This window comes from Coregonus lavaretus (assembly GCF_964263955.1).
Source record: "Coregonus lavaretus genome assembly, chromosome: 30".
NCBI lineage: Eukaryota > Metazoa > Chordata > Actinopteri > Salmoniformes > Salmonidae > Coregonus > Coregonus lavaretus.
The window spans coordinates 4419351-4434067 of NC_140017.1; the positions used below are offsets into that span (position 1 = coordinate 4419351).

The following is a 14717-nucleotide window of genomic DNA, read 5'->3' on the forward strand; positions in this document are numbered from 1 at the left end:
CAACAGTGTGTGAAAACCTTGTGAAGACTTACAGAAAACATTTGACCTGTGTCATTGCCAACAAAGGGTATATAACAAAGTATTGAGAAACTTTTGTTATTGACCAAATACTTATTTTCCACCATAATTTGCAAATAAATTCATTAAAAATCCTACAATGTGATTTTCTGGATTTTTTTTTCTCATTTTGTCTGTCATAGTTGACGTGTACCTATGATGGAAATTACAGGCCTCTCTCATCTTTTTAAGTGGGAGAACTTGCACAATTGGTGGCTGACTAAATACTTTTTTTCCCCACTGTATGTATGTACAGTGGGGAGAACAAGTATTTGATACACTGCCGATTTTGCAGGTTTTCCTACTTACAAAGCATGTAGAGGTCTGTAATTTTGATCACTTCAACTGTGAGAGACAGAATCTAAAACAAAAATCCAGAAAATCACATTGTATGATTTTTAAGTAATTAATTTGCATTCTATTGCATGACATAAGTATTTGATCACCTACCAACCAGTAAGAATTCCAGCTCTCACAGACCCATTAGTTTTTCTTTAAGAAGCCCTCCTGTTCTCCACTCAATACCTGTATTAACTGCACCTGTTTGAACTCGTTAACTGTATAAAAGACACCTGTCCACACACTCAATCAAACAGACTCCAACCTCTCCACAATGGCCAAGACCAGAGAGCTGTGTAAGGACATCAGGGATAAAATTGTAGACCTGCACAAGGCTGGGATGGGCTACAGGACAATAGGCAAGCAGCTTGGTGAGAAGGCAACAACTGTTGGCGCAATTATTAGAAAATGGAAAAAGTTCAAGATGACGGTCAATCACCCTCGGTCTGGGGCTCCATGCAAGATCTCACCTCGTGGGGCATCAATGATCATGAGGAAGGTGAGGGATCAGCCCAGAACTACACGGCAGGACCTGGTCAATAACCTGAAGAGAGCTGGGACCACAGTCTCAAAGAAAACCATTAGTAACACGCTACACCGTCATGGATTAAAATCCTGCAGCGCACGCAAGGTCCCCCTGCTCAAGCCAGCGCATGTCCAGGCCCATCTGAAGTTTGCCAATGACCATCTGGATGATCCAGAGGAGGAATGGGAGAAGGTCATGTGGTCTGATGAGACAAAAATAGAGCTTTTTGGTCTAAACTCCACTCGCCGTGTTTGGAGGAAGAAGAAGGATGCGTACAACCCCAAGAACACCATCCCAACCGTGAAGCATGGAGGTGGAAACATCATTCTTTGGGGATGCTTTTCTGCAAAGGGGACAGGACTACTGCACCGTATTGAGGGGAGGATGGATGGGGCCATGTATCGCGAGATCTTGGCCAACAATCTCCTACCCTCAGTAAGAGCATTGAAGATGGGTCGTGGCTGGTCTTCCAGCATGACAACGACCCGAAACACACAGCCAGGGCAACTAAGGAGTGGCTCCGTAAGACACATCTAAAGGTCCTGGAGTGGCCTAGCCAGTCTCCAGACCTGAACCCATTAGACAATCTTTGGAGGGAGCTGAAAGTACGTATTGCCCAGCGACAGCCCCGAAACCTGAAGGATCTGGAGAAGGTCTGTATGGAGGAGTGGGCCAAAATCCCTGCTGCAGTGTGTGCAAACCTGGTCAAGACCTACAGGAAACGTATGATCACTGTAATTGCAAACAAAGGTTTCTGTACCAAATATTAAGTTCTGCTTTTCTGATGTATCAAATACTTATGTCATGCAATAAAATGCAAATTAATTACTTAAAAATCATACAATGTGATTTTCTGGATTTTTGTTTTAGATTCCGTCTCTCACAGTTGAAGTGTACCTATGATCAAAATTACACACCTCTACATGCTTTGTAAGTAGGAAAACCTGCAAAATCGGCAGTGTATCAAATACTTGTTCTCCCCACTGTATATATACAAATATACGTTTTTTTGTTGTTGCTTTTAATTCAGTTGCATAAGAGGCAATTCTACTGACCAAAAACAAAGCGAATGGAGACGGCAAAGCTGTGGTTGGCTAGCTAGCTAGATCATTGAGGCTGGGCTTGTGGTGCACCTCATATACCGGGGATTTCTATATCTTTGATATAAGACAATATGGGAGAGGTTTCATCTGTTAGAATTTATAGGTATATAGCTATGATTTAATTAAACTTCAGCTATAAATTCCCAAAGTTTCCATACAGTTAATTACCATAGTATACTTGACAGCTGTGTGTCAGCTTTGGAGGATCAGTCAAAAGCGAACGGGGGAAACCTGCACATTGGTAGAATTGTATTCCCTATATGAAAACAATCTACATTGACTTGTGGTAGAGATTTACACAATGCAACCTTTGTTCATACTACAGGAAGAAAGTGCCAAATACAAGTGCAACAGCTAAACTGACAGTATGCAGGTTTTTACCTTTTTGATTGAGTAACCCTGAAGTACTTTTATAAAACAGTAAGCTACGCACAATTTTCAATTACAGTTTATTTGTTCTATCAATATATATCCATTTACATTTAAATACATATAATGGCCACTTTGCACATATCTTGGTCTTTTGATTAAACATAATACACGAGATCCAAAATCATTTACTTCTTTCATGAAACAGCCACTGTTGTACATAGATGTCAGTAGGATGGATTATGTGACCCCAACTCTGAGCACTAGACTCGATTCAACATTATTCAATTCAAGAAAGGTTATTTATCTCTGATGGGCAGTTACTTTGGGGGCACGTGAGTCAGCAACATAACAAATGACATACCACACACAGCGACGTGGACTCGAATGTGCACACTTTAATGAACACCCACTGTGACGTATAGCCCCGCCCACCAGGCCAAATGCAGTGTAAGAGAGTCCCGGCTGCAAAGAGCTGTCCCATATCCACTTGTCACAGAGTGTAGGATAAATGATGACAACTAAACCAACCTCAGACTCTCTAATATAAAGGATGCTACACATTGGTAGTGGAACAGGTGTGTTCCCCAATGTGAAGACATTCAAGTGCTAGGTAAGCGCTACGTAAATGCAGTCCATCAATTGTAAAGGTAGTAGCACTGAAAACTCTCCCTGGTTGCGAAGTAGCTCTTGATAGCGTTGATCATGTCAATGGAAGTCTGGGTTTCAAGGCTTCTTGCTGTGGAGACGAAACAGTCATAATTAGGCATATTTTATTGCATAAGTATGGTGGTTGGATGAATGGATGGATAGATGCCCATATGGAAAGGATTTATACAATTACCTATTTTATAAGTCAAATCTTATATGATTAGGATCTACTTCTTATTTAAAAAAAACATGCACAGATGTGGTCAAATATTTTGGGACCATTGTACTTTACTATAGAGTGCAATGGAGCAGAATGTTCAGTTTTTTCTTTTCAAAACTCTCTGAAGGCTGTTTTTACCTATAGGCACCTGCAACTTACCACAGGTGAGATAAATTATACAATAAATGAGAATCATTGCCCCCAATCAAATTAATTTGAATTTGAAACAAGGCAACAGTAAACATGTCATATGTCGATTTCATCGTAGGGGACAATAATTTAGTCTAGGCCGTTTTCTGAATTTGAAGTGAAAAATCTAAATTTCAGTTTAGATTTTTTTGTGTGTGTCCTGTGCAGTTTTAAATCAAACAAATATACCTGTAAATACCAAAAGGTTTTCAATTTCAACTTATTTTAGAAGAAATAGTAAATCATGCAAGGGTGCCAATATATTTGAACACATCTATATTTATGATTTTTATATCATTCCTGTGGTTCTCACATATGTGAAAACATATCAATAAAACATATGGTTATTGTATTATGCCTGCGTATGATTGTGGCCTACTTCATATACCACTTATATGTTACCTACAGTTGCGGCCAAATATATTGGCACCCTTTCACCTTTCTTAAATAATTCCCTATTTCTTCTAAAATAAGTTGAAATTGAAAAAAAACTTTTGGTCTCCACACCTTGTTACTGGATCATTTCACTCCAAAACACCTTGATAATCTGATGATTTCATGATGTCTTGCACACATTCAAGGCTCTCAGTACTGAGACAGCAAAGCAACCCCACAGCATTATTGAACCCTCCCTATAAGTGATTGTAGGGAAGGTGCTCTTTTCTTTGAATGCTTCATTTGGTTGTTGGTGAACATAGGAAGACTCCACTGCTGAAGGAGGCACAAGAAAGCCTGAATGAACTTCTCAAAAACCCACTTAAACAAGCCTAAATCCTGGGGAAAATGTTCTGTGGACCAGTTCAACAAAATTAGAGCTCTTTGGCGATACTTTACTGAAGAGAAAATGAAGTGTTCAATGAAAAAAACACCCACTCTACAATCAAAGATGGGGGAGGTTTGATAATGCTGTGGGGTTGCTTTGCTGCCTCTGGTAAAGGGGGCATTGAATGTGCACAAGGCATCATGAAATCAACGTATTATCAGGTGTTTTAAATAATAAATAAAAATAGTAGTCCAATTTGTAGTCCAATGTTCAAGCCAGTGTCTCCATTAAAGGTTGTGGGTCTTCCAGCTGGAGAACGACCCCAAACACACATCAAAAAGCACCCAGCAATGGTTAAGAAGCGATGCTGGACTGTTCTGGAGTGGACAGCGAAGAGTCCAGATCTGAATCACATCCATAACCTATGGCGAGATCTAAACAGCAGTTGGTGGAGGGCACCAATGTTCCCTCTAATGTTTTTCGGCACTGAGCAAAATTCAGGTCTGCTGAGCGCAAACTTAAACTTTGTGAAAAAACTTCCAGCGCGCATTTACTGTGAACACTGAGGCTATACCCGCTTTAAGTTACAGTTTTAACAGTGGCCAGGTAGGCTACTGTGGCTATTTGATAATAATGTAGGCATACCAGAGTGGCCTACCATAAAAAAAACAATGGAGAAAATGCATCCCATAACATTTTAACATGGAAATAGCTGTTCTATCATTCAGCCTACAGTAGCAGCCAATGTGTGGTGTTCAATGTAGGCCTACATTCCATGACACGTTTGAAAAAAACATGCAGGGCTTGACATTAACCTGTTTATCCACTTGTCCATCAGACAAGGAGGTGACTGAAAATGCTGTTGTGTTGTTTGATGCAAGAAACCACTTTACAAAATAAAATGCATTATTATTCTCATACCATTTTTACAGAGAATCAGACAAATTATGCTACCCTCTGCCTATTGGCTACTTAGCTTATTCAAGCCTGTCTCAAAATACAACACTGCCCCTTTAAGGCAAAAAAAAGCTCTTTACCTGACTCACTTTTCAAAGATGTCTATAAAAATGTACACATTTTGTGCTCTTGTAAGAAGCAATCACTCCCCTATTGCTGACTACCAATGATCTATAACTGGGCTAATAACTCACTAACTAGCAAAGGATATGAACAACATGTGCACACGTGGCTACATGCAGCTCTCGCTTTGATCTCAAAAGAAGCGCATCTACTCACGACCGCTAATGCTGTGAACACAGTCCAGTTCAAAGTACTGACCAAGGCCCTTCTCCCTCGATTGCTCAGTTTGGCCCGGCACCCAGCTCTAGGAAGAGTCTTGGTGGTTACAAACTTCTTCCATTTAAGATGGAGGCCACTGTGTTCTTGGGGACCTTCAATGCTGCAGACATTTTTTAATACCCTTCTCCAGATCTGTGTCTCGACACAATCCTGTATCGGAGCTCCACAGACAATTCCTTGAACCTCATGGCTTGGTTTTTGCTCTGACATGCACTGTCAACTGTGGGACCTTATATAGACAGGTGTGTGCCTTTCCAAATCATGTCCAATCAATTGAATTTACCACAGGTGGACTCCAATCAAGTTGTAGAAACATCTCAAGGATGATCAATGGAAACAGGATGTACCTGTGCTCAATTTCGAGTCTCATAGCAAAGGGTCTGTAAATAAGGTATTTCTGTTTTTAGTTTTAAATAAATTTGCAAAATTTTACTAAACATATTGTTGCTTAGTCATTATGGGGTATTGTGTATAGATTGATGAGGAATTGTTTTTATTTAATAAATTCCAGAATAAGGCTGTAACGTAACAAAATGTGGAAAAAGTCAAGGGCTCTGAGTACTTTCCGAATGCACTGTATTGCGTTGATTCGATCACAATTGCCACAGTAAAGGGAAACGTTGACAGTGTTAACTGGGAAAACTCTAGAGCAGTGGTCACCAACCTTTTCTGAGTGAAGATCACTTTCTGAGTCAAAATGCAAGCCGAGATCTACCGGTCAGATTTTTTATTTTAATGATTTAAAAAAACGTAAGCCTATGCAACATTAACCAATTAAAAACAGTACTGTCGAAATGTTGTATTTGTATTTATCATATATCCCCATTAGCTGCTGCCAAGGCAGCAACTACTCTTCCTGGGGTCCAGCAAAATTAAGGTAGTTATACATTTTAAAAAACCTGACAATATATTCATAACAGATTTCACAGCACACTAACTCAGGCCCCTACTCCACCACCACATATCTACCACACAAAATCCATGTGTACGTGTGTGTATAGAGCGTATGTTATCATGTGTGTGCATGCATGTCTGTGCCTATGTTTGTAATGCTTCACATTCCCCGGTGTTCCATAAGGCGTATTTTTATCTTTTAAAAAAAAAATCTGATTCTACTGCTTGCATCAGTTACCTGATGTGGAATAGAGTTCCATGTAGTCATGGCTCTTTGTAGTACTATGCGCCTCCCATAGTCTGTTCTGGACTTGGGGACTGTGAAGAGACCTCTGGTGGCATGTCTTGTGGGGTATGCATGGGTGTCTGAGCTGTGTGCCAGTCGTTCAAACAGACAGCTCGGTGCTTTCAACATGTCAACACCTCTCACAGAAATGAGGTTTGTGCAGTAAGCTATAGGCCCAATACATTATCACTGCATATTGGCTTTGCTTGAATTGCCCTGCCAAACAGCAGCTTTTTGCTGTATTCGTTGACAGTCTCTCTCTAGTCATGGTTTTAAATGTTTTTAAATCTCACAGTATCCATTTTGTTGTAGCTTTATTTTATGCCTGCTACTTTACTGCTGACACGGTAATCTGAGCCATCTGATTGGCCAGCGGTAGGCCTATTGTGCACTTGATTTGCTCTCCGGGCCCCCCGGGAAGGCAGAGTTTGTACCTTCAGACACATGAAATGGTACAAAATGGCAACAGTTCGCCTACCCGGCGCGCAGGGCAGCTGAATTGTGTGCACCTACCGCCAACAGCCCGAGACGAATAAAAATGTATAGGAACACAAGGCTTTATCGTTGGTTTTTTTACAGACATTTTTGGCGATTGACTAGGAAAGCCTTGGAGATCGACCAGTCGATAGTGATCGACCGGTTGGTGACCACTGCTCTAGAAAGTTGAGTGAAATTCAATCTCCCGCTTCTCTCCATGGGCTGATATTTCTTCTCTGCAGCAGTCCCAGGGAGCTGTGCAGCAGTCTCGGGCTACTGAGCGCCCGCACACGCACGCAGCTTAGAGGGAACATTGGAGGGCACCCCTAAAATATTTAAGAATTAGAGCAGTTTGGCCTCCCGAGTGGCGCAGCGGTCTAAGGCAGTGTTGCGGCGTCACTACAGCCTGGGGTTCGATCCCAGGCTGTGTCACAACCGGCTGTGACCGGGAGTCCCATATGGCGGCGCACAATTGGCCCAGCGTCGTCCGGGTTAGGGGAGGGTTTGGCCTGGGGGGCTTTACTTGGATCATCGCGCTCTTGCGACTCCTTGTGGTGGGCCAGGCGCCTGCAGGCTGACTTTGGACGTCAGTAGAACGGTGTTTCCTCCGACACATTGGTGCAGCTGGCTTCCGGGTTAAGCGAGCAGGTGTTAAGAAGCGCGGCTTGGTGGGTCATGTTTCGGAGGACGCATGACTACCTTCACCTCTCCCGAGCCCGTTGGGGAGTTGCAGCGATGAGACAAGATCGTAATGACAAGATTGGGGAAAAAAAGTGGGTAAAAAAACAAAAAAAGTGCTGAAAAGTGGGCCAAATTGTCAGTAGAATGGTGCAACATGCTCATTGATGGCTACAAGAAGCATTTGTCTGCAGTTATCTTGGCCAAAGGCTGTGCAACCAAGTACTAGTTCCGGGGTGCCAATAATTTTGTCCATGCCATTTGTCTTTATTTTCTAAATTAAAATTGTAAACTTAAGTTTACAAAAATAAAATTGGTTCTTCTATAATGAAAATCCAATAACAAGGTGTGGTGACCCAATTTTCAACTTATTTTAGAAGAAATATGGAATTGATGTTATCCGGATATGATTCATATAGATCCTTTTCCAAATGGGTGGATAAGGTAGAGAGACAAACATTTGGTTGTTTTACCCAGTCAGTTTATACCAGGTCTTTAGGCTGTATGAGTGTATCTTGTACTTACTTGGCCAGCATCTTCTCAATGAACTTCTTGATCCAGGGAGCGCTGATGTCCAAACAAATCTCCTTACTGCTCCCCTTCAGAGTGGCTCTGCAAGACAGGCACACAGCACAGTCAGAAACAGAACTAACATTACCACAACCTGGAACTAACATTGTCACAACCTAGAGCTAAATCAGCTTTTGTAAATGAAATAGGAGGTAGTAAGCAAGGACTCACATAGAATAATTTAAGATAAATATCTGAATGTGAACATCGTATAATAACCATATTTTAGAGTCAGTGTTAGTGTTATAACTCAACTAACTAATAATCATTTAAGATAGTCAACATTACATGTTAGCCATACTTTAGTCAGCACTAACTTAATTAAATAAGATTAATATAAAATGGCCATAGCCGACATCAACATGATTTAAAAGCCATATCAATATCAACTTATATACCATTGGAGTCAACATTAGGAACACCTTCCTAATATTGAGTTGTGCATTCCACAGGTATGCTGGCCCATGTCGACTCCAATGCTTCCCACAGTTGTGTCAAGTTGGCTGAATGTCCTTTGGGTGGTGGACCATTGTTGATACACACGGGAAACTGTTGAGCGTGAAAAACCCAGCAGCGTTGCAGTTCTTGACACAAACCGGTGCACCTGGCACCTACTACCATACCCCGTATAAAAGGCACTTCAATCTTTTGTCTTGCCCATTCACCCTCTGAATGGAACACATACACAATCCATGTCTCAATTGTATCAAGGCTTCAAAATCCTTATTTAACCCATGGCCTACAATGGTCGCACCCCTGTGGAAATCTAATTAACATAATAAAATATCCCCATCAAAATCCATCTGTTTAGACGAGAGATATGTGTTTTTTTTGCATGGGCTGCGTCTCAATCCACCGCATCCGCCGATCACGCCCTTCCCTATCTGTGGTGAAAGGTGGCAGAGTTAGAGAGGTGTTTGTCAGAACATGAGACATCGCGATAATCGGTCTTCTCACAAAAACGTCTAACGGTTTGGCCTACAAACTATTATGACCCCTCTATTGAAAGCTGAGACTCTCACGAATATGATGGTTTTACTCTAGGACGCCCACAAGCCTCAAGTTTTGCTCTAGGACGCCCACAAGTCTGAAGTCGGTACAGCCTCTTCTGCCAACTTCTGTCTGTAGCGTCCGTACGGTTTGGACTACACACTAATATGAGCCCTCTGTGGAAAGGTGAGACTCTCATGAATAAGCTGGTTTTCTCCACAAGCCTCACAAGACTCATCTGAAGGTCCCTGTTACCAGTTTAAATGGAAGTATATATGGAGATAATTTATTGCCTAAAATAAGGGGATGAATAAATGTGAAAAAAGAGTTTCCTGATCTTTCTTATATCTTTTAGATATAGGACAGACACTTCAGAACAAACTTCCTTTTGATTTTCTTTTGGACTATATGTTGTTCCATGTAGTGAATCTGTTACTCAATGTGTTTCTGTTGGCTAATAACAGAAATGCCAAATTCAATGTTTCATCCAATATTTTGTTAAAATATTTTTTTAAGGGGTCTTAAAAGGGTTAACCTGTCTCCTCCCCTTTATCTACACTGATTGAAGTGGATTTAACAAGTGACATCAATAAGGGATCATAGCTTTCACCTGGATTCACCTGGCCAGTCTATGTCATGGAAAGAACAAGTGTTTTTAATGTTTTGTATGCTCAGTGTATAATAGTCATATTTTACGGTCAGCGTGTTAGCTAGTGAGATGGGTCGGTAGTCTGAACTCACATGATCTCAGTGTCTTTGCAGTGCGAGCTGGGAGGGAATATCCCCACCTTCTCGATGAGTTTACCAATCCGACGTCCCTCCGTCTGGATACAGCGACAACGTGAGTCTGACCCCAAGTTGCCTAGGCTCATCCCTGTAAAAGGTCAGAGGTCAGTTTTAGACTACATTATATTGGGTATGGGGGGTGGAAGTCACAAAAATGTTAATGAAAGAAGCAAGCTTTTATTTGTTAAAGACTCCAGCCACCCAAGCCATAGACTGTTCTCTCTGCTTTCGCACGGCAAGCGGTACCAGAGCAACAAGTCTGACAACAAAATGGCTTCACAGACTATCTGCATTTACCCTTCTATTACATGTATTTTTATTTTTGCACTGACCGTATGCACACACTCAGTTACTGACACTCCAACACACACTCACACACACACTTCATTTGCTCACACGCACATAACACGTACACAGATTCATACTGACTCTACACACATGCACACACACTCACATACAGTACAATCATTATATACGCTGCTGCTACTCTGTTTATCATATATCCTGATGCCTAGTCACCTTACCCCTATACATACTGTATCTAACCCTCCCACTCCAGTGTCCATGCACATTCTAAATATGTTATTGGCACTGACTCTGGAACTGACCTTGTATATAGCTTACTTACTTTCTTGTGTTCTTCTGATTTCTGTTTCTCTTGTGTTTTTGTTCTACTTGACTTTGTTATAGTACTACAGATACTGATGGCTGCGTTGTTGAGAAAGAGCAAGAATGGCATTTCCCTTTTCTTGTGCACGTGACATAAAACATTTGAAACTTGAAAAGCCTTCAAATCAAACTACACACTGTAGTCCAGTCCCTTTAATGAACAAATTAATCTTTCAAATAAAACCATTAACAGTTAGATCATATGACCATGATTCAACTCATGAAAAGCAGTCGAATGAAATGCACACCTCTCATGTAATGTAATTGGAGTGTAAGTCTAATCAAAGGTAATACTGTCTGTTTATTCAGCTCTTTAAGCTTTGATTCAAGCGATGTCTGTTTCATTCGAATGGTGGGACTTTCATTTTAAAGCTGTCGCTCCCCTATAACATGTCAATCATATTGCTCCGCCAATGATGTCACAGTCTAGGGGTGCATTCTTTTTAGTTTAGCTTGCCCGGTGCCCTGGGCTGCTAAATATACTGAATTCAATTATCAGAAGTTTTACACTTTTTTGTCTTTGCCACATGAGTTTTGTTGTCGTTTTGTTTTCAAATAGCCAAATAGCCAGTATCGCCATAGGTTCTGAGTGGTGCATTCAGAGTTCCCCACCGGTCCCCTACATTTGAAATCGAGTGCTAACTCTGCCCACCTGGCAAGGACTGGGCATCCCAGCTTGCAAAACGACTGCGCCGATGCATGGGCTGGGCAATTGGATTGACAGGTTAGGAAGCGACAGCTTTCAAAGGATCGTCCCACCATTCAAATGAAACAGACAAGGCTTGAATCAAATCCTAAAGAGCTGAATAAACAGTCAGAGTATTACCTTTGATTTGAATTACACTTCAATTACATAACATGCATTTCATTCGACTGTTAGGCTTTTCATTATTTAAATCGTGATTATATGATATCTGATGCATGTTTGAAAGGTGAGCGTTACTCATTCAAGAGACTGGAATACACTTAGGAATTTGATCTAATGCTTGTTTGTTTCATTCTTTGCTTGTTACTGTAATTCAAAAACAATTGTGAGTTACAACACTCATAATTGGGAGCCATGATCGGCTTGATAGAAATTAGAGTTACATTTAAATAGGCAGATGTAGTTGTTTCTCATATACTCACATACTGTACTGTCAGAAATACAAATTATCTCTAAAATGTATTTATTTACTTATTATTGCTATTGTCTACCCTTGACTCTTACACTGAGGATGATGCATTTAAGTCCCGATGCCCCTTAAATGCAGAGATGTATTTCCCATGTTGCATCCTGGGAGAAACCATACGCGTGCCCCGCTATTGCACTGGAGAACTTTGAGTGTTTTTACATTCGACATAAGAGAAACCGCACGCTTGCATTTGCATGTCTGGATTGTGCTTTCGGTATTTACCCATGTCTCTGGACTGTACGCACTGGACTGTATACAATATGGTTCTAGTACTGTCTGTGAATCCAAATGTTGTAAAAATCCGATCTAGACTTGCCATAATTTTGCTGCTGATACTGTCAGGAAATGTGCAATCTAACCCAGGTCCTTAAATTTCAACCCAATTTGAATTAAAAAGTCAGAATGGTCTGAAGTTCTGCACATACATGTAAGAAGTCTTCTTCCGAAACTTGATTTTGTGAATATTAGGATAAAAAATGTAGACCTACTGTATATGTATGTATGCTTTCTGAAACCTGACTCAAAAAAATCTATCACTGATAAAGACATTGGCATTGATGGTTACAATGTTTTTCAGTCAGATCGCAAATCTAAGGGTGGTGGTGTTGCTATATACATAAAAGGCATATTTTCAGCGACCATTCTGACTTCTGTTACAAACCCAAGCAATTTGAATATCTGGCTTTGAATATAAATCTCTGCGCATCCTTAAATCTTGTTTTATCCTGTTGTTGTAGACGGGGATCTGCTATTGCTGGCTCTCTGGATTGTATTTTTGAATTATTATCACAGAATGTCATATCTGAATTTGTGCTTATGGGTGACCTGAACCTAGACTGGTTGACATCCAACTCTGATCAACTCAAGAATCTATGTAATACCTATGATCTTACTCAGATTGTTAACAATGTAACCAGGTTGAATGCAAAGTGTCCTCTAAAACGTTTTTCACGCTCAAGTTTCCCATGTGTATAAAGATTGGTCCACCACCCAAAAGATATCCAGCAAACTTGACACAACTGTAAGAAGCATTGGAGTCAACATGGGCCAGCATCCCTGTGGAACACTTTCGACACCTTGTAGAGTCCATGCCCCAACGAATTGAGGCTGTTCTGAGAGCAAAAGGGGGTGCAACTCAATATTAGGAAGGTGTTCCTAATGTTTTGTACACTCATGTAAGTACACATGAATTAGAGTGCCATTCACGGATAGGTAATTAGAGCCTATTGAGACTCCAACCTTTGTAATCTTGGACACCCAGCTTATCTTACCAAGAGATTACAACCTTGTGACAGTTATTACTAAATCTGATGCAGCTGAGACGAAACAAAACACTAAATTGGCGAATTTAGTGGAAACTTACCCATTAGTAATAAGCATGTTAACAAGCATTTGTTGTAACACCTCTGTAATTAGACTGCAATTACCACCAGTTACATGTTGTTATTACAGTGTAACTATGAGTTATTACAATGAACTACAATACTTGTTACAGTGTAATTACACATTTAATTACACTGTAATATAATAAGGACCCCTTAAAATGAAGTGTTACCATTTGTTCTTAATTGACTAGCCTAGTTAACGGTTAAATAAACAAAAATGTATAATAAGTACATTATATATTGATAACTTGACTTATTGTCCATAGGGTGTCAATGCATTGAGTCAGAGTGATAACAGAGTAGGTCATAATATACTCACCCTCAGTGATGGTCAGGAGGGCCAGGAGTACAACGACAGAGCTGGCTGACATTCTGATGCTCATCTTCATCTTAGCGACAAACTGGAGTTCCAGTAACTAGACAATAAGGTAGTATGATTCTAAGACAAGCTGGAGTTACGGTAACTATGGTCCTGCTGGAAGCCTAAGCTCGAATAACAAAATAAACCATGTTAATAGTTTATTAGATATTAATCTGTTTATCGTTGTGAGATTGCTGGTCCTGAGTTAAGTACTTAATTGTTGTATTAAAACCACGTTTAGATAAAGTTTCCTATTGCTGATCCCCTGTCATGCAATTTGATCCACTGTGTGCATGTATTCTATATGTCAACTTGCTGGTTTTAAATGTTTTATGATTTAGTATGATTTAGTCTCATTATCTGTCTCTCTCTCTCTCTCTCTGTGTGGAGAGGCACCAGTCCTTTATATACAGACAGTGAGTCACTAGTCAGATCAGGGTTGGTTTTGACATAGTGGGAATCACCATTGTGGGAATCAACTCTTATTTAAACCAGTTGTCCGATTATGTAAACAAAGTAATACCACAGAAATGTCTTGGCCTTTAGAGTCTATGGCCTTTAGAGATTTAATCAGACTGGCTGAACGCCAAGAAAACCAAACCACGCAATCTGGGAAAGTTGTAGATGCCCTGGGGGGGGGGGGTTTATTTTGTTTATTTTGTTGTTCGAGCTTAGGCTTCCAGCAGGACCATAGTTACCGTAACTCCAGCTTGTCTTAGAATCATACTGGTTCAGGGATCACTTTTACAGCCCACTGAACTGCATTTCTCTTGCAAAATGCACTAACACTATTAACATTTAAAATACTTTTTTTTTAAATAACTATCAAACCAGTATAATTTGTCATCTAATGAGATTTTTTTTGCAAAATGAACTAACACCGTCTCAACTTAAAATACATGTTACAAAAGCCGCAAACTCAATAAATAA

General features: G+C 40.4%; 1 protein-coding gene across 1 annotated transcript; it reads right to left on the reverse strand.

The window, feature by feature from the left end:
• Positions 1 to 1945: 1945 nt before the first annotated feature.
• On the reverse strand, positions 1946 to 14166 carry LOC311106269 (permeability factor 2-like). The gene is made up of 4 exons (XM_084148557.1): positions 13746 to 14166; positions 10153 to 10285; positions 8377 to 8463; positions 1946 to 3133 (listed from the first exon to the last, which is right to left on the reverse strand). The coding sequence occupies exons 1-4, from the start codon at positions 13813 to 13815 to the stop codon at positions 3121 to 3123; spliced, it is 303 nt and encodes a 100-aa protein (XP_084004683.1). The 5' UTR covers positions 13816 to 14166; the 3' UTR covers positions 1946 to 3120.
• Positions 14167 to 14717: the final 551 nt, after the last annotated feature.